Genomic DNA, 24046 nt, shown 5'->3' on the forward strand with positions numbered 1-24046 from the left:
TTCCGCTCTGAAAAGCAAGGAGAAGCTAGCTAAATGGGTTCTGGCAGGAGCAGCTTTACTCTTGGCAGTTTACTACTAAGTTTTCAATAGTACGTGCTGCTTTCTCAATCTGCCTTGTAGCTAAAGCAAAAGGAGATAAATATTTTTCACAGTCAGCTGGAGCAGCAGATTTGCCTCGCTAAAAAGTGTTCTTTAGCGTAACACTTATGTGCGCTACGTTGTTATTTCCTCATCCCTCAGTGTTGTGTTTGTGTGTTTCTCCATATAACGATTATTGATCTGCAAGCATTCCTTCATTACACCAACTATGGCAAAGTAAATAAGAAACATCAGCATCTGGGCATAGTTTGATTCACAAAACGCTCCTCTTGATTATTCTTTATTCTCTCTACATAAAATGAAATGTGTATCTTACAAAAAATGTTAACATAATCATACTGCAATACAAACAGGTTGCATTTAAACAAAGTTGTTTGAAAGCTTGGTTGTACATACAAAAAACCATCTAAGTATGAACTGTATTTAAGAAAAATAATCCTGGACTTTGTGATTTAAACCAGTTAACCAGTTATGATTGCTGTAAGGTAGCTGGTTCAGGCAGCAGGTGCATCACACAAGAACTGCTGCACAAGTCTTTTTCTTTATTGGGATGATGATTAAAGTTTTTAAAAATTTAAAAAAAAAAAAGAAAAACACTCTTTCACTCCCATGTTTCAGTGATTAATTGCACTTTGGAATAAAAAAAAAAAATCATCCTCCCACTGGTAGATTGCATCAGCTTTTGCTGGAAGATAATGGCATTCAGGTGAAAGTACACTTCCCTTCTTTTCAGGTTCCATGAACTACGGGTGGAGGAACAGGTTTAGAAAGCAAGGGTTGGAAAACTGAATCTTTGTGGTCAAGTTGGAACACAAAGAGGGGGTCTGTTTCTTTAAAGACAGGGTATGCTTTACAGGTAGTTGTTAAATACCCTTTCAGCAAACTTGCACAACCATATAAATAAAAATATTGCTCAAATCGACCGAGTTCTCCATCATGTGGTTGTGTAGCTCTATTAAAAATTAACCACTCAAGATTCAAGAGTGCCATTTCACTTAACATATAGGTCTGTGCATGTAGATTTCTCTACCAAAATATTTTCCTGAGAGATCTTTTGCATAAGACCACATCAATCAAAGAGTTCCCAACACAGAAATGCATACACTATACTCTACAATTCTATCTTATATAAAACATAGTAATAACCTTTTGAAGTCAACACTTGTCAACATATCAACCAGCTGCAGGCCCAGCTTGAGTTCAGTGTTCTCAATTGCCATCTGCCAGTTGTTTCTGTAAACTGTAAGACGTGAGAAAACAGTGTTAGTGCTTTTTAGGAAACTCAGGTTCCCCATAAATAGGAGCATTTCCATTTCTGAAGACGACAACTTCCAAAACAGCACTTCTATACGCTTAAAGCAAGCAATACTGATCTCAAAATAGGGAAAAGCATTTCAATTTAAGAGTTGTTTACCCAGACAATGCGACTCACTTCAGTGAAGCTGCTTTCAGCCTAGGAGAAATCTCAAGTCCAAGAGACTTCTTTTGCATAGGTCCAGGATCTCCCCGGGCCCCAGAAGTCAAGCATTATTTAGAGGGCTACAAAGGTTTAAAAAGGAATGACCACGGGGCACTGCCCTCACCTCTCCAGGTACTCCTTGACGTTATCGTAGCCGCAGAACTTGGCCAAGTGGATGAGCATGCCCGTGGCACAGCGCCCGTCCCGCCGGCGGCAGTAGCTGCAGTTGCACACCCCACGGCAAGGAGGACAGATCCAGGCCTGCAAAGGGGGGAATGGGGGGAGGGAGGGTAAAGGCAAGCTATGAGTAAGGTTATGTTCACCGTCTCGGTACTCAGACAGACAAGAGTACAGCTTCCTTACTGCACGATTGTTCAGGGCAAGGTTTTAATAGCCTGAATCAGCCAGCTAAAAAACCTTGTTAACACTTTCCAAATTCTGCAGGACAGAACAGAGAAAAGGGGAACCAATCCTAAGACTTTTCAGTATCCTCCTCCTTTTTTCTCACATTAAAAAATTAGAATCTAAACCAAGGAATTTGCTTCGCGTGCCACACTACTGAGAGCATTAAAAAAGGGTATGTTTTTGGCATTTTTCTGAAAGGGGACAGATTCCTATTCTTAAAAGCTCTTATGCTTTCCCTCCACTACCTGGTAAGCAAGTGGAGCTTCAAAGCATGAAGACAGGTGGATTGTAACCCTGGTCCAGCACCTTCCACTTGAGTTCCAACAAGATCATTGTCAGTCACAACAGTACTGAAGATCTTCTCATGGCAAAAAGCTTGGAACCCCATGTTACCATGAGCGTATGCTCATCACAGCTTACTAACAAAACCGTATTTATTACACTTTCTTTGCAAGCCCAAGAAATGATACTTACTGGATCAAGCAGTGCTGATTTCACATCTTCCCCATACCGATTTCGAAGACATGGTCCACAAAACTGCCCTCTTACTCCTCCACAGCCCTGATTGCGACAGATTGTCTTTGTATCAATTGTCTTTTGTCGACACTGGTGGCAAGTACTACCCTAAAGTTGGAAAGGAGAAGAAACGTATGTTTGAAGGGCATCTTAAATGCTTGTTGATGAACTTTCCTAATATATCTGCTGATAGCAAAGCACAAACTTCAAATCCAAGTGAAATTCAGCAACGAATATCTTAGTAAGAACCATAAGGTCTGTTATTATGAAAAATCATACAGTTATCTGGAGAGATGCTAGGAATTTTACAGAGAGTGCCCAGCCTCGGTTGCATTGGGAGTCTCAAACTACATGAACCTCACGTTGCAGTTCTGATCCTTTCCTCTCTCCAGGAAAAACCTAAAGCTATTTAGAAAATTACCTTGTGACTCATCTCTCCAAATACAATGAAGCATAAAATATATAGTAAGCTGATCATCTAGATCTTTATGACAATTAATAACAGCCAAAACCAGTGAAGAAAAGAGAGGAGTTCCATCAAGAGCTTTGGAAACTACGCAACCAGTACAGAACTGTCATTTACAGGGGGTAAAAGGAGCAGCAGTGACCACTATTATTTAATGGCACAATCACCACCACCACCACATTTATATTAAGTGAGAATGAGAGATAAAAGGGATGTCAACTTTTATCAGTGTTGAGTCATAGCTATAGCAAATTCCCCTTAATAGCTCTATGGCAAGAAAGCACTTCTTTGCAGAGGCAAAACGTCGGTGGGGCGCATCAACCAGCATGGGCAAGCCCACGGAAGCCTGACAAAGCTTTCAAGTTGTGCTTGTGTAATTTAGTAATGCAGAGCAGCACCCTACAGATCCCTCATGAAAGCATACCTTTTGGCAAACACTAGATGAACTATTAAGAGACTTTCAGTTTCAGGTGCATGGCACACAGTGAAGAAAACAGCAGCCACTTACTAGAACTTTGTCGTAGATTTTGTCTTTAACAGTGATTGCAATGTTGTCCAAGTCCTCCTCAGTAATATCCTCTACGGGACGGTGAGATGAATACTTTGATGACCTCCTCCTTTTGCGCACTCCACAATCCTCCTGCTAAACAAACTCATCTCAACACCTTTTGTCTGGTGTCATGAAGACTCTGTCACCACACTTGGTGACAAATTCTTTCATTTATAATGCGTATGCAGTCTAGAGGGGGTGGACTACAGGCTCATGGAACACTGGAAAAACAGGGAATAGAGTTTCCAAATCATCACCGCCTCTTTCTTTCCCTCTCCTCCCTCATCTTTTCTCTACTCCATTTATTATTCATTCTGTTGATATGTTCTTCCTTCCCATTGTTGCTACTTCTATTTCCACAAATCCCTAACGTGTTTTTCTGTTACCTCCTTTTCTTCGCATTCCCTGCACACCTCCACTGTAACTCTTCATACTCCATTTCTTCCCTCTCAAAGTAACTAACTATAACCATCTCCCTCCTCATGCTTTGCTTCTTCCATCTCCTAGCATACTCTCTAATTGCTTTCTCCAAAGACAATCTCTAACATCCTACAAAAAACCTCTACTGGAGTTTTAGAAAGGGCTGGGTATGGCAGGACTAACCTTATTATCCCGTTTGTTATTTGGAAGAGAGCCCTCCACTCACTATTAAGTGTTTTTTTTCCTTCCAAGTATCATTCTCTTTGACCCCAATTCATGTACAAGTCTCATCTGATCCTTAGCCTTCCCCCTACCCCACACTCTTTAACACCTCATTAGTCCTTCACCCTAGATCAGCTCTGTTCTCTCCAAAATAGTTATTTACCAGCCCAGGTTCTCATTCAGTGCTACTCCACTTTTTTATAGCCACGTTCCCTCTATAATGCTTCAACTGTGCCCAGCACTCATTCCTATAAGGAGAACTGGGATCCAGCCCGTGAAGATACAAACTTAAGAGTGTCTTCTTCGTAAAGACTATACAGTAAATATAACCAAGACACATGACCACCATAAGCCAAAGGAGAGAAAAATAGATGGGGAAGAATAAAACCTGCAACTTTGGAATAGCTAGACAGCATGTCAGCAGTCTGTTGGTGCAGATTCCCTTCATTCATTCCCAGTTCAGCTATATCACTCCTCTCCGTCTTCCCTCTGCTATTTCCAGAGAGGGGTTTTTGCTAATTTTTCCCGAGCCTGAAGACAGAGAAGATCTGCTTTGTCACCTCCACCAGCCCCATTGCCTTGCCATTCGAAGGCCTTCTATATTGTAGGCTCTAGTAATTTTCAGATAATAAATAAGTAATAGACCATAAGTACACTTCCTTGTTATGTTTAGACAACACAGGTCACAAATAGAGCCCAGTTAACAGATGAAAGATGAGGCAGGAAGGCCTGAATACAACTTCTTCTGTAGCTAATCCCAAACCAAAGGTTCTTATTAACTTTCTGTAGGATGTGATGTCTGCTCTAAGTGCTGGCCAACAATTTAAATGTTTCCTAATCCCTGACTAGTGGAGATATCAAAGTCTGGCAAGTACCACGCTGAGTCTCTTCTTCAAGAGGTTTTGTTGTCTATAGCTACGGAAGTGTTCTGCAAATTTGACAGCCGACACAGTAAATTTCTCCAAGGCAAATTTCTCTGGTGGACGAGCATTTCTGGTTGGGTTCATGCGACGTGCTATCTGGCCTTCAGAAAATGTCCTCCTTGGGATTTTCTTCTGTTTCTAGAAAGAGAAGATAATTCCAGTAACTGTCTTTTCAGTTATGTTTGTAAACACCAGAAATTATCTCAAAATGTCTGTACCACACTTGTACTATCATGAATTAATCTGTTCTGCTCCCACTCCTCCTTTGTTAAGCCAAACCTCACCGATTTATAGCATTAAGTGTTCTCCCTACATGCTATACCTTTTTGCTCCTTTTAAAACACCACACTTTCACAGTCAAATTATATTCCAATTAACATCACAGAACTGTACCAACATTTTTTGTATGGCGTATTAAAGTAGAAGTTCTCACTGTTCTTCAGCAGCTAAAGGTTCAGATTTTCCCACAAACTGAATACATCTTCAAGGAATAATCTGAATTCTAGTTTATTTTCTTTACTATTTTTCAAATTGCAAGAGCATTAATAAGTTTCTTCTCCTACTTTCAGATTTCTAGATCTGGCATTACTAGGAAGCCCAAAATAACCCTTTTCCTATCGTCACACCTGCCAATTACTGCATGATTGAAATCACGCAACTGAAGACGTGCACAGACACCCACCATAAAGGCATCTACTAAATCTGACAGGATAAACAAGATATAGGACGCAAGTCTGCTTGCTACTGTACTCTTTAGTTATTTCCTTTGAAAGAAGTGAAAGGCACATCACAAGGAGACAGGCTGGAAGTGAAAAACCAAGCAGAAGAGATAACCAGAGTATTCCTGATGCCCTTTCCCCTCCTTAAGTAAAGATACTAAATAAAAGTAGCAGGCTTATGTACGTATTCAAAGGATGTTTAAGCTTCTATTGCATTTAACTAGACCTAGCAATGTTCCAGCCTCTCAAAGACTGTATAATTTGGCTTCACCTTTTCACTTGACAAGCATTTCTACATGGGCTTCCCAAAGACACGGCCCTTCAATTTTTGCTCAAATCTCTTCAGTTCATAATACACATGGGAAAAACATCACTCTATAGAGAGCCTAGAGGGGTTGACAGTTCTCTGCTTGTCGCCAAGGAAAGCCAGCTGAAATAACTACAGTATCATCCCGGTTTCACATTGAAGTGGTTGAATTTCATCAGCATAGCTCTACCAGGAAATGGATTTTAAAAGAAAAGCCTGCAAGAGGGAAATTAACTGGGAAATTAACAGGCACTAAACACAAAGGGAAGCAACTACTCTTCCTTATTCCCACCTACATAAACATAGACTCGTCTAGCATCTCGAAAGTATTTCTGGGGCAAAAATGATAAAGTAGGATCTCACCTTAGTCTCCATGTTTCTTCATAAATGATCTTATAAAATTCCATTTCTTTACATAACCCTTGGTACTTAACTGCTGACCAACAGCACATCCATTCAAATAAAGTGACCAAATCCAAAGAAAACCAGAACAAACTTGGTGAAAGTGTTTCATCGGGAAACACGTTAGTCGTAACTCTAGGAAAAACATCTGTCACCTCTAGCCAGTACCGGAGACTTACCGGAGGAGTGGAGGTGGGTGTTTTCACTGGAAACAGGCCGGGTATGGAATTCAGTTCTGCCACCAACTGGGCAAGCTGAAATCAACAGTGATGCCACATTGAAAACTCACTGCAAACTTGTAAGTAAGCAACAAGTTATCATCCACACTTCACATGCACTCCAAATTCTCTCAACACATGAAGTTTCAGTGTATGAAACCTTTCTGGAGGCACTTTATTTAAGTGGGGCTCATAAAATGAGCTCATTTACCCCTGAATGAGCAAATCTCTGTAGGCAATACTAACTTCACAGCTCCCATTAACTCTTGCTGGGAATTAGAATTAGCTAGAATTACATCCGATTTTGTTGAAACAGTACTGAAGAAGTGCATTCCAACGTGGTTACAATATCTTATGACCGATAACGAGAAATTCATAGTCCGTATGACAGGAAGGAGAAAAGGAAGACAGGGTGCCCTTGGCAGCAAGAATGCTCCAAGCTCTACTAGAAGATTGTAAAGTGTTCCCTGTGGGCTAAATGACTGCTGATACACCTCTGCTTTTTACCAAGAAACCTGGCATCCCCTTAAGTAGTGACACTGCAGCAGGGAAACTTTGCTCGTCATTTGTCAGTGGTCCCTAGTAGCAATGATGAGGAACTTCCCTTTTTCTATCACGAGAGCTAGCGCTGATTTCACAAACGCTGCAACCACGGCCAGAAACCCTGAATACTCATTGCTTTCTGCGGATACACATGGGTACACGCTCATTTGCAAGTCGTTAAACAACTAAGCCCTGCTAGCAGTTCCCCTAACCATGGCATATGCAGTATCGGACGCACTTCAGCAGGACCACCTGTTGTATCGTGTAGATGTCCGGGAGGTGCATTTCAGCAGAAGTAGAGACTGACAGGTAAAAACAATAAGGACCTGTTCTGGAAAGCCAGGATGAGGCCATCTTCTGAAAAGCCAGCAATAGCGGTGATGAGCCAGGCTGTAGCTGTCTCTGAGACCGCCACACCAATCGTGAGATTAAAAGCTGGGTACAGCATCTCTCGGTAAATACTTCAGTGTGGCATTTATTAAAAGCTATTTAATGTCATTACCATACTGCAACTAGGATGCTAATGAATTTCATGCTGGTTGAACTGGAAGGAATGCTGGAAGGTGGGAAAGAAGAGCAGCAAGATCAATGCAACAGCAGTGAGGAAATACGACAGATTAGAAACGCAGGTACAAAACTAAAGCAAGTTTTTATGTGTGAGCTGTAGACCCACACACCCAAGAGGTGTACTTGAGCTGCAAGATTGCTTGGAGGCTGCAACGTCTCCTGGAATACAATAAAATTGAAGGAGGCACTGAGGACCCAACATCTACTTGGATTTGTACAGCAGTACAATAATTGAAAGAGCTGATGGGATTTTGGACGACACAGGCAAAAGTGTTAGGGAATGATCAGTGTCTCTTTTTTCCCCACCTACACACACACATACATACTTTCAGTAGTTACACGGCAAAGCATAACTGTAAATATCACATCCCACACAGCTGAAAAATTACATTTATCATCCTTAGCAGTTTTTAGCTGGCTTTCCAATCAGTAACGGCAGCAGATCTCTCAGACACAAATGAAAAGCAGAAACTCTTATCATGCAAATGACACCATGAACCACCTGAAGGGGCCAGCTGGTTTTCTGACATGTTGAGTACCAGACTGCGACTTGGGCATCTGTAATTTTGTTCACATCCACATACAAAATGCTTGGTTCAACCTTGCTTTTAAACTGGAGCAGGCTAGTCCTACTTGAGGCTATTTGAACGGTAAATGTGCGAGTGCTGATGGTCCCCTAGGGTATTCCCAGGTAGAAAAATTCAAACACAAACCACCATGAGATTTTCCCAAAGTCCCAGCACAGCACCAATGAGGACCCCAAAATTCAAGTGTGCTGAAGCCACATACTCGGATATTAATGTCAGAGCACAAAGCATTGTTCGTAAGTCTTACCATGGCTTTATTTTCTTTAATATTCATGGCTCTCTTAAGCAGAGCACTGGAACTTTCCTCCTGTGTTTCTTTAATGTCTTCTTCGGACTCTGAAGCAGAGCCCTCTAGTTTATCCCACCGCTTGCAGCTTATTTCTTTTGAAATGGGTGTGAGGGATTCACTGTCCTTTAAAGGTAAGTTAGAAAAAGCCTGTTCAGGCACTTTCTTCTCAGACGACTTTCTGGTGGGAAACTGCAAGGCAACACGAAGACCAAAGCTTCTTCTCTTGGGGGAAACTTTCTTCTTTGCCTCTTCCTCCTCTTCTTCCTCACTACCCAATAAGTTATCGCGTTCTTCATCACTCAAGTCTGACTCCACAGGCTAGAGGCAGGAAGAATCCCATGTTACATTATGGGCTGTGACACAAGAAGGGTCATTTTTAAATCACTAATGCTAGGCAGCAGTCTTACCACCTGAAGGCACTGTCATAAATTCACCTAAATCAACAATTTTTTTTAAAGTTCAGAGTACATGACTCCCCCCTGTGCAGAGACCGACACAAAATTTATATATTAATATTGTCTGGGATACAGACACGGCTGTCTTCAGAGGAACAATCTTGCCCAGCACAGTCAGTCTACAAGAAAGGGAAGAAGTTCTCATTTCTAATATGTGAGGTTACATTAAATAAAGCCTTTTTTCTCTTTTAAGATAACACATATTTTTCTTCATCAGGAGGAAAGAACATCACAGTGTATCACAAACACCTCTACCAGAACATGAGGTTTTACACAGAAGAGCCAGACAAAAAAAAAAAAAAAAAAGTCAACATATACATTCATGGCTGCCTTTACCAGAACTCCTTTCTTGTTCACATCCACCTCGCTTGAAGCGAAGCCTTCAAACGCTTCCGTTTCAGAGTCAGTGTCTTCAGTGAAAATCCTCCGCAGCTCTTCAGTGAGGTATCTCGACTGAAACCGAACCCCCTGTAAAAACACCAGCCCGTAGCTGTGAGAGATGGTCAGATACAGAGTAATCACACAGTCACAATAAACAGGTTCTGAGGTTCAAAAGCAGGTACCAACTAGATGGCATGTACTGTAAAAGCACTTTGTAGGCAAAGCCTGTCAAAAGAAAAAAGCAGAAGACATTCAGAATTTCAGCATTGAGTTATTTTAACTTAGCAGGATTTCTTTTTTTTCCCCTCATTTTGAGCACAGGGCTTTAACTGAGCTGCTTCCTGTGGGCGAAACTTTCTTCTTCCCCTCTTCCTCCTTCCTCTTCACTACTACACAATAAAAATAAACTATCAGCTTTCTTATGTGTGAATTATCATGTTGTTTTGTATGTTTTCTTCTGGATGTAAAAAAACAGGCCTTGAATGGAAGAAAATACAAGCCACAACCAACCGCAGTAAGAAAGAGACCTCCTTTTTTTCACTTAGCAGTAGAGACAACACTCTCCTCTGGGCTTGCTGCAGCCGTACTCAAGGCTCCTGGAGATGGAGTCTGCTCCTTCTCATGCTGTTACACCATCACTGAAGTGACAGATACCAAACACAAAACCACAGAGCTTTGAACAGCCTGACCAACATCCCTCCACCTTCCAACTGATCAACTCTCCCTGTTTTAATGGTGCAGTTTATCATTCAAAGGTGTTCTAGGGCAGACAGATCCCAGACTTCTTCGTACCGACTAGGAAGTAAAAGTCAGCCCGTGAAAAATAAACTAAGATCTCATCAAAGCACTCTTCACGATGTGCACATTACATACCAATTAAACACAATGCATTTACTAAATCAAAAATATATTTCCATACTTCTAATCAGAATTACTAGAAGACCATCTGTCACCATGTCTCCTGAAGGACTCGTTCATGGTGGGAATAACCCGTGTTCACACCACACCTGCCTCCTGAAAGTCAGCAACACTCACTTAAGTTTGTTTCCCCAATTTTCCTCTGCTATTTCTTCCTCCCACACAAGATATAAAAATGACCTTTCATACGATGCACTTGCTAAATATCTTTATTCTTCCTTTCAATTCCCTCCCTTCCCTGACTTTAATTACATGCTTCTTTACATTAAGATAATATCTGGTGAAAAACAGATACAATAGATGAGTGGAACAGGGGAATGGGAGGGGGGAGCTACAGCATATGCTGTTTCTTTACACTTAAACATCTCCTACAAATTATTATGGGTAATTGGAATGAGTTTTCTCTGAGCAAAATTACTTTATTCTTTTGTTGGTAGCTGCAGTGCAGCTGCTTGAGAAAGGAACAAACACAATAGGGAAGTTATGTTAAAGTTAAATTGCATTTCTTGGAGGGAAACTGAAGTTTTTATGCATTCTGTGTTTTCATGACATTCCACAAAGAAGTCGGGCGGGGGGGGAGCAGAATAAGCTGTTTGTTAGCTAAAGTGACTAAAAATAACACACCTCGAGCTATACTGTTACACCTATGAAGAATGATCTACACAAGGTAAAACAGGCATCAGGGATACCTACAGGAGAAATGTCTGAAACTCAGCACAAGTGCAGAGGTTACGCGAGTAGGGCTGCAGAAAGCTCTAAGTAAAAGCAGACACGCAGAGGTCAATACTTGTTGATGCATTTGCGCATCAACTTCCAAGGGACCACCCGACGCACTGACATCCCATTCCCGACCCCAGCCGGGCAGTGGCCTTGCCTCCTCTCCCATCAGCTGCAGCGTTTTTCTAAACTTCCCACCATTTTGCTCTTCACACCAAAACCTTTTAGTCTTCTGCACAAGTACCCACGTTTTTTCTCAGCAACGGTGGCATTTGGCATCATAAGTGGATGAAACTCAGGATAAGAAAGATGTGTTTTTATTGTACCATTTAGCGGTAAAGGAGTTAAACTCAATACTGTCAGAGATTTAAAGTAATTCTCAGCCCAAGGGAAACACAGGAATGGTGAGGAAGGCTGCAGTGCCAGCTGTAAATTTGGAGTAAGTCTCACTGGGATTCCCAGCAACACACATTAAATTAACAGCACCTAGCTCTTCCACACCATTTTTCATCAGAGGATTTTAAAACGCTTTCCAGCAAAGACCGTTATTGTAATCTCCATCTCTCGAGTCGGGAAACCAAGGCAGAGAGAACTAAAGTAAGGTGCCTTCAGTCCCCAAAGAGTCAGCAGAAGCAGGACCTCAGGCTCCCGCACAAGGCTCCACCAGCAGCAGCAGCTCTCCTCGCTGAACCTTCTTCATGCTCCACGCAAAGCCACAGTCACAACAGCAAGTTTCCCCCTGATTTTCTGAAGTTACTAGCACCGCTGTCTAGCAACAAGATGACGAGGCAATTTAGAACCAAGCTCATTTCGTTACTTTTAAGCCGCCACCTTTCTCCATAGCACAGACTTGAGGCTCTGCTCCCAAACAGCTCCTGCACTTTGTACAAGCCTTTCTGAGGCCGTTCGCCTGCAAAGGCTCAGAAATGGCACATACTTGTACAAGCCTCATTCTGTCTGTTCCCTTTGCTAATACTAGTCATATTTCTCGTCCTCATCAACTCTTAACCAGGTGCTGACCTGGTGAAATAGGAAAAGAAAGACATTTTCATTTTTTTTATTAATGGAAATGAGGGATGCTTTGGAGAGCACAGCTGACAAGGGTATCTTTTAGCACATTAGCCCATATCTATTAAGTATGTAATTACAAGCTTCTAAAAGACTAACAACTATATTTTCTGGCAGCCAAGACAGCACGACAGTTTTCTTCCTTTCTTTTGAATCCAGCTGGTACCTCCAGCTACCAAATCAAAGAATGAAAAATATCAAATCATTAAGCTGATCCAAGCTACTTCACCATTAAGAGAGCAAAGAACCAGCAAATCTCACAAGCGTGGCAGGAGCTGATGGTTTCTCTGGGTCACCACCACTTAAAACACAATTTTAGTGCAGAAACAGTACTGATACAAATTTCTGGAAGAAATACCTTGAAGTCTGCATGCTCACAAAACCCATCTATTATCATGCATTTGCACTCTTATTGTATCCGGAGCACACCAGCCCAGGATGGCAATTCTCTCTCCTGTTTACCTGCTTCACTTAAATCCATCTTCTAGTGAAACCCGTTTTCCTTTTATGTCATGAAAGAGTTTCGAAAAGCAATCATTTAAAAAGGGTGGCAAGTTCGTCTACACTTATTTTCAATATGAGGAATGCAGATTATAGATTTTACTGCAGGTTATGGCTTGCACAGCCTTCACACAGGCTCAGAGTACTACTGCACCCAACAAACATAACCGGGCCACAGCAATCCGTTCCTACCTTTTTTCCTGACTCCAGGGAATCAAAACTAACATAGCTGTCCTCTGACAACAACCTCTGTCTGGAAGCATCATCTTGGAACCCCATAAAATCTTCATTGTCACTGGGGGCATTGAAAACAGCAGCCACGTCCTTCGGTATCTGTTTCTGATTCAAAACGAGACAGAAGATACGAGTCAGACACGCCAACTTAATAGGAAAACTCAAACTGGCAACAGTACAAGTTATTTTTATACTCCTATGCAAGTACAAATCTGTATCATAAAATACGCTATGCGTAAACTATACCTCATTTAGCTAAACTCCAGGAAAATCGGGTACAGGCTGTTTTCATCCCTAAATACAGATTCCAGATTTGGGGCCAGGGAGGGGATGTGATGTGCAGGGTGTTTAACGCCACAGCACGGTACTTCTCAGATGTAACAATATGTGTGTGCCTCATCTTTGCAAACACGTGCTCAGGACACCCTTTATCCATAGTGAAACCCACCACTGCTCCTCCTCTTAGACGGCTCAGAGGCGAGGAACACACCTTCAAATATAATGCAACGTTAAACAAGCATGAAGCAACCTCACCATTAGATCCGGTAACAGCACTGTTACCGATTTTATCGGACGCTTACCGAACTCCAAAATTAAAACCAATGCCAACTCACTCTCCTTTGTCAGCACTGCCGCAGAGCTTTTTCGACGACACTTGGTAAGAAAGTGAAAACCCATCTGAACTGAGAATATGTCTCATCTGCTAGAAGCCCACAGTGTAGCCCGCCAGGAGGGAGCACTGCCAAGGGCAGGCAGCGGCACCTTCTGAGGTGACCAAGGTCACAACTTCAGAGTTCAAGAAGTCCAGTCCCTGCATGGAAGGAGACTCATACCGGTAGAGGTAACCATTCCCCTGGCCACATTCTTCACCAAGCACTTCAGATAAGCCTCTCCATGTAACAGGCCAGTAGCTCCCACCTAGGCTGCTTTAGGATTCAATGTGTGGAAGGACGGGATGAAGAGATACAGCCTTAAAAACCGAGGCAGAAGGCATTTTGCCAAGTTTCAGAACATGGCTTTACACATCCCAGTGTAATTTGCAAAACCGTTTCACCATTCACAGAAATGCTTGGGAAGAAGCGTCTGAATCACCCACCAGCACTCAGATATTTATCTTCTACAACCCCAGGACCACACGTACACGTCACGCACGCTACTCTTACTTGAGGCTGTTTGCTGTGTGCTAAAGCCACACACGGATTGCCCACTGCTCTCATTAACTCTCAGGAATGAGAGATCAGCAGCTGCCTGGTGATAAGGGCCAGTTCCTCATCGGAAGGAGATGGTCTTCAGCCCTGAATGTTCAAGAGAACTTCCTGAGATGACCTCCATAACTGAGAGCAGCCTGCCCTTGCCTGCTGTCATAGACAACAAAGGTCGCTCATAGAGGGCCCCATATAATGATTATTTTTGTTATTAGTATTTTATTTTATCTTTATTCATTTGTTTGTGTCAAGGCCCAAAGGAGGCACATTCTCCAAAAATAACGTTGCCGACAAAATTCCACTTCTATTAAAAGACCAAGCAGCACCTCGACCAAAGCTTCGCTGTCTGAAATAAGCTACAGGAAGAGGCATACATGGGCTTAATTTTACTCTTGCTCTGCTTTTCTAAAGCTGATGTAGACCGATGCAAAACTGGTTTACTGTTGCTTGAGCAAGAGCAGAATTCACCTCTGCACAACCAGCCCTCGCAGGCACAGAACGGCATGACCCAATGCACAAAGTCGCGTGGTCCGTGTTGGAACCCCTCTGGATATTCCCTCACCCCTTGCCCCTTACAACGAACGGCCAGGATCCAGCTCCGTGGCTGTGATGGAATTCACTCAGAACAAAGCAGTGTTAAAAATGAAGCATTATGCATTTTAATGGAAAAACATACAAGGAGCTGTGAGGTTGCTATGAATAAATTGCTTCCAGGAGGCACTGCATTAGTCGTTGCGCTATTGTACAGGCCAGTTAGCCACTGCTGGGATTGCTGTATGCCTAACTAATTTCTTCTTCTTCGTCGTCTATTACTTCTGCAGCTGCACCAGAGGAGCCGTTACGGGGGTGTAATTACTGATGTTGAACAAGGTTTAAAAAATAAAAAAAAGTCTTTCCCAGTAGAAGACCTTTTTTGATCTTTATGCATTCCCAAATACTAAGGTACCGATTTAAGTAACTTACTGCAGAACTTTGGAGATTTTTAGTTTGTGACTTGCTCCCCACAGCCTGACTACGAAGAGTCCTATTCAGTCATTGATGAGTCCCCATTTCACCTTAAGGGCTTAGGTTAATAATAGAGAACACCAAACAAACAGAAGGTGGACATACTCCAGGAGTTTAAAAAGAGCACCCTCATCACCAAGCTTGCTCACTGCTGGTCTTTCTACACCTGAAATCACAAGTTTATTCCCAGCAGAAGTCCATTGCCATCAGCAGAGAGACATCAAAGACGAGCTTGTACCAAATACTTCTGCCGTGATGGGCTGGTTCACCGTTATTTATTGTGTAGCCCTGGGAGCCACGGGCATTTCCATTTTTACCTTTCAATTAAAATACATTCAGAAACTGATTTATAATCAGCATCAGAGCCTAGCATTTTAACTCCACCAATAAGTAGCATATACCAAGAAAGAAAATACATATTTGCCTTAACACAAATGTCAAAATATTAATCTATTCTAAACACTTGAAAGGCACAGGCACTTCAAGAGAGGACCTTTTTGCCACTAATCCCCTAAAAAAGGCAGGAAGGTGATGAACATTTCAAGCTCGCTCAGGGAAAATATTTCAACACGAACAGACCACGGGTTCAGACACAATGGTCTGCTGAAATGCTGCAGAGAGGTGAGAAATACTGTCTTTTACAGATACCAGCTGCAAAAAGCTAAGTACCAAAAATCCAGTAAAAGCCGGAAATAATTCACAGCTGCTGAAAAAGTCAAAGTCTTACTTCTAGTAGGAAATTTTGTACTTCTTGAGCTCGGTTATTTTTGCACATGAAACACACTTGCTTGTTTAAAACACCCACAAGGTACTTTTCAAAAGCAGCAGAAAACATTTCCCACTACAAACAGCATACAATCCACCAACTGCCAACATAACCAACCCGAAGTATGTTTTATCAACAAAAGATCAAAGTTCAAGATATTCCCATCTCTCAGTTTCCCCCTTCTCTCCACGTGACAAAATACCGCCAGTCCACACCACATTTGTCGGGCTATGCGGAAGAGAGCTACCATTCCCACAGAACTGGGAACAGGCAGCTCATGTGTGCCCGTGTCAGATCTGTCACCAGGGGACAAGGGTGGCAGAGACAGAAAATGAGGCCGGGAGGGATGTCAGACCTGTTCTGGCGATGCCCCTGCAACTCACCATGCAAGTGATGGGAAAAGTAAGGCACCTGGGGTCCCCATCAGTCAAAACAACATTTTTCCAAGTGCTGTCACCACAAACTCCACCTGCCACATTAGGCAAGGAGAAAAACAAAAGCCTGGGGTGAGATGTTTTACCTTCCATGTCAACAGGGAGAATTCTCATGTCCCAAGTGAAAAAGCAACTTTATCAATACCCAAGCCAAAACAGATGCAACCTGCCCTTCTGCAAGGCTGCGAGGAGAGAACGCTCACCTGCATGCACACCCTCGGCTTTGGTGGGAAGCATCAGAGTTATTTGTACATCACTATCAACCATATGTACAAATACCTCTTAGCAATTTGAAATATTGCTTTCATTGCCCATCCTCATATTAGCACATTCTTCTGGGACAACACCGTACCAGGAGAACGTAACGTGTGAGAAAGCAGGGCTAGATGTAATTCTCTGGTTTTGCTCCTGCCATGAAAAAAAAAGAACAAACGGACTGTTTCCTCCTCATTCAAGTTGGCACGACGTATGGACATTCCTGTTTGAAGCAGAGGACAGGTAATTTTGGTAACGTTCAAACTTGCTGCTTACTCATTTCAGTCAAACTGAAATAATCCCAGTTTAATCTCAAACGCATACTCACACAAACCAAACTCCTGCAAAACCTCACCTTCAACACACGCTGGAAAATCTCTTGGCTTATCCCGAGCTCAGCACGCAGCAAGCCCCAGGAACACCACCTGAGGGTTACAGGCACTGGATCTGGCATATAGCCCTGAAATTACAACCAAACAGGGAAGCGCTCCAAGGCTGACAATTATGGGCAGTGCTACAAGAATAGAGGGCCCCAGCCAGAATGCCGATAGGTGCCAAACCAAAAACCCAAAACTATGTACAAGTCAAGATCCCGGTCTTTCCACTGCAATCATAAAGGCGAACAGCATTGTATGAAAGCTTGATTTTAAACATCATAGTGTGAAAGACATGGAAGGCAGAGAGAGGCAAAGACACGGTGCAGAAGAATCATGCAACTAGATGCACGGTCAAATGGGACGGTCAACACCATCCAACCAGCCTGAGACTCAAGGGCAACAACGAAATCTAGGGAGGCAAGGAAGATCCCAGATGATCTCGGCAATTTCTCAACAGCATCAGAGCACAAAACCTTGAAACCTTCTGGATGATGAAGTATATTCCTGGTACAAGTGGCACCAGAGTGAAAGGCAAACGAGTGTTACGAGAAAAGAAGGAACAAGTGATAAAATGAGCAGTCATTACGCAGTTTTACAGTCTTTGCAGGGATACTTTGATTCCACTGAAGATGGATGATGCCTGAGCCTGTAAATCTGCCACAGCAACAACTCCTGGCATTTCCAAGGTGGTTCTCCCTGCCCCCACGAAAAGTTATGGTAATTTTCACCCCAGTCAACCTAACGGTAAACCCAACTAGTGCACGGAATTTTAGTAAATTCAGCTATTTTCAAAACAGTAGAGTATGGTTTCTACATTGCTTTATTTAAACTTATAATTAAATAAGCTAAACCCCATCAAGCTACGTAATCCTAAAATAAAGAATGCCCAACTACCATAATCACGTGGCAAGCCATTTAAAATGTTACCTTCCACTGGCAACATCTACCTGTAAACAATCCCCCAACTTTTAAAAAGCCCTGATAACAACAGGAATGCCAGCATATGAACGCGGTCCAAATGCTCTGTGAACTGCTACTATCTCTTCTTTTATAATATATAACCTTTCGCCGATCCAAACAGTAGTAAAAGCTATTTATGAATTAACTCTGCATAATTCAAGAGCATCCCTTTCATCCGTGGTGGTGCCTAATTGCTTTCCGAGCCCCAGCGTTCCAAGGAAACACTCCTGTACCATGCCACAGGCAAGCAACGCATCCGCTGTTCACATCTGGAATGCCACCGTCCAGGCTTTCTGTGTGCAAAAGCTTTGTCAGCCTGCACCCCTGTAACAAGCTCTGTGTACTGAAACTGTTGTGCAAAGACCTCTTAAACGAGACCCTGGGATGGGAAATGGAACTGCGGATCTTGCGATTCAAAACAATCCTGTACTGATGCCTTCCTTGGCAATTGCTTACAATGGGGGCATGTACTTACAAGGGCCATGGTTTAGGCTGGGCTGGCCACCAAACAAATGACAGATGCTCTCTGAAAAGAAAACTGGTTCTGTTTTATCTCAAACCAAGACAACAAGATAATTTACCAGGCCAGCAGACAACCTGTGACTTCAGAGACAAGGAAACCTTACCTGCCACGTCCTTCTGGCTAGGCCAGGACTGAACCCACTGCCCACCAGCATGTCGCAAAGAGGAGCAAGAGCCAGCAGAAGGCCTTGCTCAGCCAAAAGCAAGCTCCCCTGAGACAGACCATGTCCTTCTCCACTTTGCTGAGCCTTAATGGAAACATGATGCACGTACACCCTTGTAGCTGCGCAGTAGAAAGGTGACTGTCAGACAGTAAAAGACTCTCCTTATAGCACCAGTAGTGAGAAGTAAGTGCCCTTTGCTTCTATTGTCCTGTGTCAATCAGGTTTCTCCCAAACTGTTTTACAGTGCCCTTATCTCCACTCTGAGGCCATATACAGTCCCTGAGAGGACCGAGGTCCTAATGAATGTTTCAGTGTTTCTACAACTCTCCTGCTCCACAGAAACCCATGTAACTCCCTAACCTTCCATCGGCAAGAGCTGACTGGGATCACAGAATGGTTTGGGTTGGAAGGAACCCTAAAGATCATCTAGTTCCAACCCCCTGCCATGGGCAGGGACACCTCCCACTAGACCAGGCTGCTCAAAGCCCCATCCAACCTGTCCTCAAACACGCCCAGGGATGGGGCATCCACAACTTCTCCAGGCAACCTGTTCCAGTGCCTCACTAACCCTCCCAGTAGTGAGATGCTGACTTTCTCCTGCCTCCCACCACCCAGGAGACTCACCACACCACCTCTCAAGACCAGAACCACACAAAACAGCCGGATGCATCCAAGCACACGCGCGCGTGCCCTGGGCTTGGCTGGATGCATGGATCAAAGCACGCTCGCGTTTGTCCCTAAAGCCTCCAAGCCCTTCTGAAATACTCACGTGTGCAGGCGACTCAAATAAATGTTTGTGGCACCGCGGCGTTTCAACAACAACAACAATAACAACAAAAAAGAGATGGAATTACACACCCCCCCCCCAAAAAAAAAAAAAAACAAAAAACCAAAACAAATTAGCTATTTCCCACAGTGACACCCCCAGCTTTACAGAGGCCGATTAACGAACAAAGCTCCTCCCCAAACAAACAAAGCTGCGGGCAGCCCCATCAGCCTTCTCCTTCAGGGACCCGCCGCCGCCGGAGTTTCCCCACCCCCGATGGGGCCGCCCCGAAGGCGGCTTCTTCCACCACCATCACCGGCCCCGGAGCCACGTGGAGCGGGACCGTGGGCCGCTGCCCCTCAGCGGGACGGCGTTCAGCGGCACCGGGGAACCGCGTCGGCGGCGCGGGGGTCGGAAGAGCTGCCCGCCGCTGTCGGCGGCGCCGGTCCCGGCGCCGCCGACAGCGGCGGGCAGCTCTTCCGGCCCCCGCGCCGCGGTCCCCGCGGACAAAGGCCGCCGCTTCCCCCGGGAAGGCGGCAAGCAAGCCCCGCCGTCCCTTTCCCCCCGCGGGGTGGTGGTGGTGGGGGGGTCCCGATGGTTGGTTACCCGCTCGCCCGCCTCACCTTGCCGCGGGTCGCCGCCGAGCCGCCCGCCGCCGCCGCCCCCCGGCGCCGCCGCCCGCGCCGCGCCATGGCGCGAAGGAGCCGTTGGAGGAGGAGGAGGAGGAGGAGGAGGAGGAAGGAGGGAGGGAGGAGCGGGGGGCGGTGGCGGGGTGGAGCCGGACGGCGGCGGCGGGAACGGCGGGATGGGGAGGGGGCACCCCGTGTGGCCGGCATGGGGATGGGTAGCAGGTCTGAGGAGCTGCTGGTCCTCGGGTGGGAGAAGAGGGGTTGCTCCCCCCACACCCCCCCCCAGTGGGCATCCATCACTGTCGGTTCGCCCCTTCGCACCCCTCACACGGCGGCAGCGATTAGTCCGAGGGAAGAGGACTTCTGGCCAACGGAATCCTGGGCTGCACAGGGAAGAGCGTGGCCAGCAGGTCAAGGGGGGGTCATTCTCCCCCTCTGCTCCGCACTGGTGAGGCCACAACTGGAATATTGTGTCCAGTTCTAGGCTCCCCAGTTCAAGAGAGACAGGGAACTGCTGGAGAGAGTCCAGCGTAGGGCAACAAAGATGATGGAGGGATTGCAGCATCTCCCTTATGAGGAAAGGCTGAGAGAGCTGGGACTCTTCAGCCTGGAGAAGAGAAGGCTGAGGGGACACCTTGTTAATATTTACAGTGGTTCCCAGTAACAGGACAAGGGGTAACGGGCACAAGCTGGAACATAGGCAGTTCCGATCAAATATGAGAAAAAAACTTCTTTACGGTGAGGGTGACAGAGCACTGGAACAGGCTGCTCAGGGCGGTTGTGGAGTCCCCTTCTCGAGACTTTCAGGACCCGCCTGGATGCAGTCCTGAGTAATGTGCTCTAGGCAATCCTGCTTTAGCAGCGGAGTTGGACTAGATGATCTCTAGAGGTCCCTTCCAACTCTGAAAATTACGTGATTCCGTGATTCTGTGAAGTGGTCTTCATAGAATCATAGAATGGTTAGAGTTGGAAGGGACTATAAAGATCACCTAGTTTCAACCCCCCTGCCCTGGGCAGGGACACCTCCCACTAGACCAGGCTGCTCAAAGCCCCATCCAGCCTGGCCTTGAACACTTCCAGGGTTCCAGCTTCTCTGGGCAACCTGTTCCTGTGTCTCACTACCCTCACAGTGAATAATTTCTTCCTAATAACTAATCTAAATCTACCCTCTGTCAGTTTACAACTGTTACCCCTTATCCTATCGCTACACTTCCTGATAAAGAGTCCTTCCCCATCTTTACCCCCTTTAGGTATTGAAAGGCTGCAGTAAGGTATCCTCAGAGCCTTCTCTTCTCCAGGCTGAACAACCCCAACTCTCTCAGCCTGTCCTCATAGCATAGGTGCTCCAGCCCTCTGATCATCTTCATGGCCCTCTTCTGTACCCGCTACAACAGCTCCCATGTCTTTCCTGTGCTGGGGGCTCCAGAGCTGGATGCAGTACTCCAGGTGGGGTCTCACCAGAGCGGAGTAGAGGGGCAGGATCACCTCCCTCGACCTGCTGGCCATGCTGCTTTTGATGCAGCCCAGGATGCGGTTGGCTTTCTGGGCTGTGAGCACACGTTGCTGGCTCATGTTGAGCTTCTCATCCACCAACACCCCCAAGTCCTTCTCCTCAGGACTGCTCTCCATCCATTCTCCGTCCAGCCTGTATTGGTGCTGGGGGAACACGCTTTCAGCCTCCAAATAATTTAAAATATTTATTTACATGGCACAAGTGTTAAGTGTAAGCCATTTAAAAAACTTTAAAAACAGGGGAATGGAGATGAGTAGCATTCTCCAGCTTCGTGAGTCAACTGTCCTTAACTGCAGAAGTGTAACTGCAGAGCTGTTTTCTTTCAACAGCAAGTCAAGTGTTCAAATTTCAAAATATCATATATGGTGGAAAGTAAGTCAAATTAGAGAAATTTAATTGAAGAAATGGGAATATGACAGTTTTTAAAGCCTTTTTCCTCCAAACAATTTTCTGTTGTATTATATTCTTCCTATATTCAGCAAGCAGGAAGATAAATGCACACAAAGACATGGAAGCTGTTTTTCTGCTTTCCTCTGAATAACCTGTATTCCTCAGTTTAGAGGTTTAATTGTTATTAAAAACTTACCACATCGTATGTGTCCCTTTATTAATCAAGGGGGGGAGGGGGTGGTACTAGATTAGGCACTTTATCTTATGATTACTCAGTAATTCAGTTAGAAAAGCTGCCCTTTGAGCAGAGACCTGCTCCCAAAGATGGATGATCAGGTGGATGGAGGTCCATGCACAGCTTTCCCCAGTCCCACTGGCACTGTGAATCTTCACTTGTCCAATGCAATGTAGAACAGTGTCATGGTTTGATGAACCCACAACAATTTATTGTCTTTTAGACAATTATTCTGTCATCTGATGACCCCTCCTCACCTGGGAAGGGGAATCAGGAAAAATAAGGAAACATGAGGGTTGCAATGTAAACAGATTTAGTGGAATAAGACTAAATAATTAACATTAATAATACTAAAGAACCAGTATTGATCCTGATACCAATATAAAATATACAAGGATTAAACTCAGCCCATTCCATCAGCAGGAAGCTGTGCACTCCCAGCTGTGGGCAGCCAATGTGGGACACTGTGAGCACTGCGGCTTCAGGAGGAAGGGAAGGGCTCAGGGGTCCGGCACCGGGGCAAGAAGTTCTCTGGATCACAGCCATCATAGAAGAGAGAGACTCCTCCGCAAAATTTCTAATTTATATTGAATGTGATGTTCATGGTATGAAATAACCCTGTTGTCCAGCTTGGGCCAAGTGCCCGGCCCTTGCTCCTCCTCATCCGCACACCTGGCAAGCTCAAAAACACTGAGACCTTGAAACTCACATACCATAGCTGGCTATAATGTCAATATTTTCACAAATTCAGACTCTAGAGTCTTCTAAAAGCACAGTTTCCCCTAGCATTAGAAGAGATCTTAGTGAAAAGTAAAATTATTGAAAGAGAAATGAACCCTGTGTCACTCAAACCAGCGCAAATGTGTCAGGCAGAAACCTGTTGAGATGATATTTTCCTGCTACAGCTTTGGTAACAGAATGGTGCGCTTTCCAATATGGCTGAAATTAAGTTAAGTCTTGTGATGAGGGTAAAGTTCCTTCCCTTTTTCCCGCTCTTGGGCCTGAACGTTTCTCCCTTGGTGGGCCTGAGAAATGTCCCCCCCTCTTGGCAGTATTGCAGGCGCGTGTGTCCTCTGATGGGGCTGTTGCCAACTGCTCGTCATCCGTCTCAGCAGGATGGCCTCTGCAGGTGGCTCACAGGTAAAGAGCCCTCTCGGATCAGCAGTGAAGTACCTTCACTGTTTGCAGTGCCATAAAATAAATGTGTGTCTTTACCGTTCTCTCTGGCATTTGAGAAAACAGGAGAACACTCAATGGCTACGTCTGAACTGCGGGATGCCAGGATAAGGTCTAGGGGCATGTTCCACACCCAGATTTCTATCTAGCAGTGTGTCGGTGAGCTTCCACAAGCCCTCTAGTCTGGATAGTTGGACCAGGACAGCAAGGAATTCACTTGCCCACACAACCTGGCTGAAATAAAACCATGATAACCGTCTTTATGGTTTTTGCATTGATAAAAGCAAATCAGATGAACCAACTGTGTTCCTCTGTAGCTTGCCGTCAAACTCCATAGTGAATTGTCCTGCTAAAAATAAATTCAGATTGTTTTGATTATTTTAAAACTTTCTGGATGCCATCAAATTAAGTATTATATGCATGTTTTATTTTAGGGGACAACTCCAAAATGCGTTGTGCAGCCTGTCTACTACAATGAGTTCCCAGGCCTGACTGGGTATTTTAAATACTGCACTGTAAATATTGACTTAAAAGTCAGAGAAATGTAACATTTTTGTAGGAAAGTGAAGGACAGATGAGAAATGGTCATCTTCTTCCCCTCTCCAAACAGCCACCCTAAAATGTGGAAGAAGAGCTTCTCTGTGTACCATGGTATCTGATCCTCAGTGTAACACGTGGTGGAC

The 24046-nt window shown here is 44.5% G+C and overlaps 2 protein-coding genes across 4 annotated transcripts in view; one reads left to right on the forward strand and one right to left on the reverse strand.

Annotated features, from left to right (window-relative positions):
• LOC141738323 (uncharacterized) overlaps positions 1 to 356 on the forward strand; it is a 134939-nt gene extending 134583 nt beyond the window's left edge. The window contains 1 exon segment of the mRNA XM_074573523.1: positions 2 to 356. Coding sequence (XP_074429624.1) covers positions 2 to 79 — 78 coding nt within the window. The 3' untranslated portion in view covers positions 80 to 356.
• Positions 345 to 20120, reverse strand: CDCA7L (cell division cycle associated 7 like). 3 transcript variants are annotated; one of them, XM_074574830.1, is made up of 10 exons: positions 20044 to 20119; positions 12925 to 13071; positions 9484 to 9615; positions 8651 to 9010; positions 6668 to 6742; positions 5013 to 5198; positions 3454 to 3585; positions 2438 to 2587; positions 1683 to 1819; positions 345 to 1339 (listed from the first exon to the last, which is right to left on the reverse strand). In XM_074574830.1, exons 1-10 carry the CDS (start codon positions 20110 to 20112, stop codon positions 1309 to 1311), a joined length of 1419 nt encoding a protein of 472 aa, XP_074430931.1. In that variant the 5' UTR covers positions 20113 to 20119; the 3' UTR covers positions 345 to 1308. The 3 variants fall into 3 exon arrangements, with proteins under 3 accessions (XP_074430931.1, XP_074430930.1, XP_074430932.1); XM_074574829.1 differs by having other exon boundaries at positions 3454 to 3588; XM_074574831.1 differs by lacking the exon at positions 12925 to 13071 and having other exon boundaries at positions 3454 to 3588; positions 20044 to 20120.
• Positions 20121 to 24046: the final 3926 nt, after the last annotated feature.

This window comes from Larus michahellis, chromosome 2 (genome assembly GCF_964199755.1).
Source record: "Larus michahellis chromosome 2, bLarMic1.1, whole genome shotgun sequence".
NCBI classification, from domain to species: Eukaryota; Metazoa; Chordata; class Aves; order Charadriiformes; family Laridae; genus Larus; species Larus michahellis.

Coding starts and splice junctions, on each gene's coding strand:
- CDCA7L (XM_074574829.1), bottom strand. CDS start 20,112: ATGGCGCGGCGCGGGCGGCGGCGCCGGGGGGCGGCGGCGGCGGGCGGC. Junction 5,199..6,667: donor CACCCACCTCCACTCCTCCG/GTAAGTCTCCGG, acceptor TTCTCTTTCTAG/AAACAGAAGAAAATCCCAAG. Junction 1,820..2,437: donor AATCAGCACTGCTTGATCCA/GTAAGTATCATT, acceptor CCCCCTTTGCAG/GCCTGGATCTGTCCTCCTTG.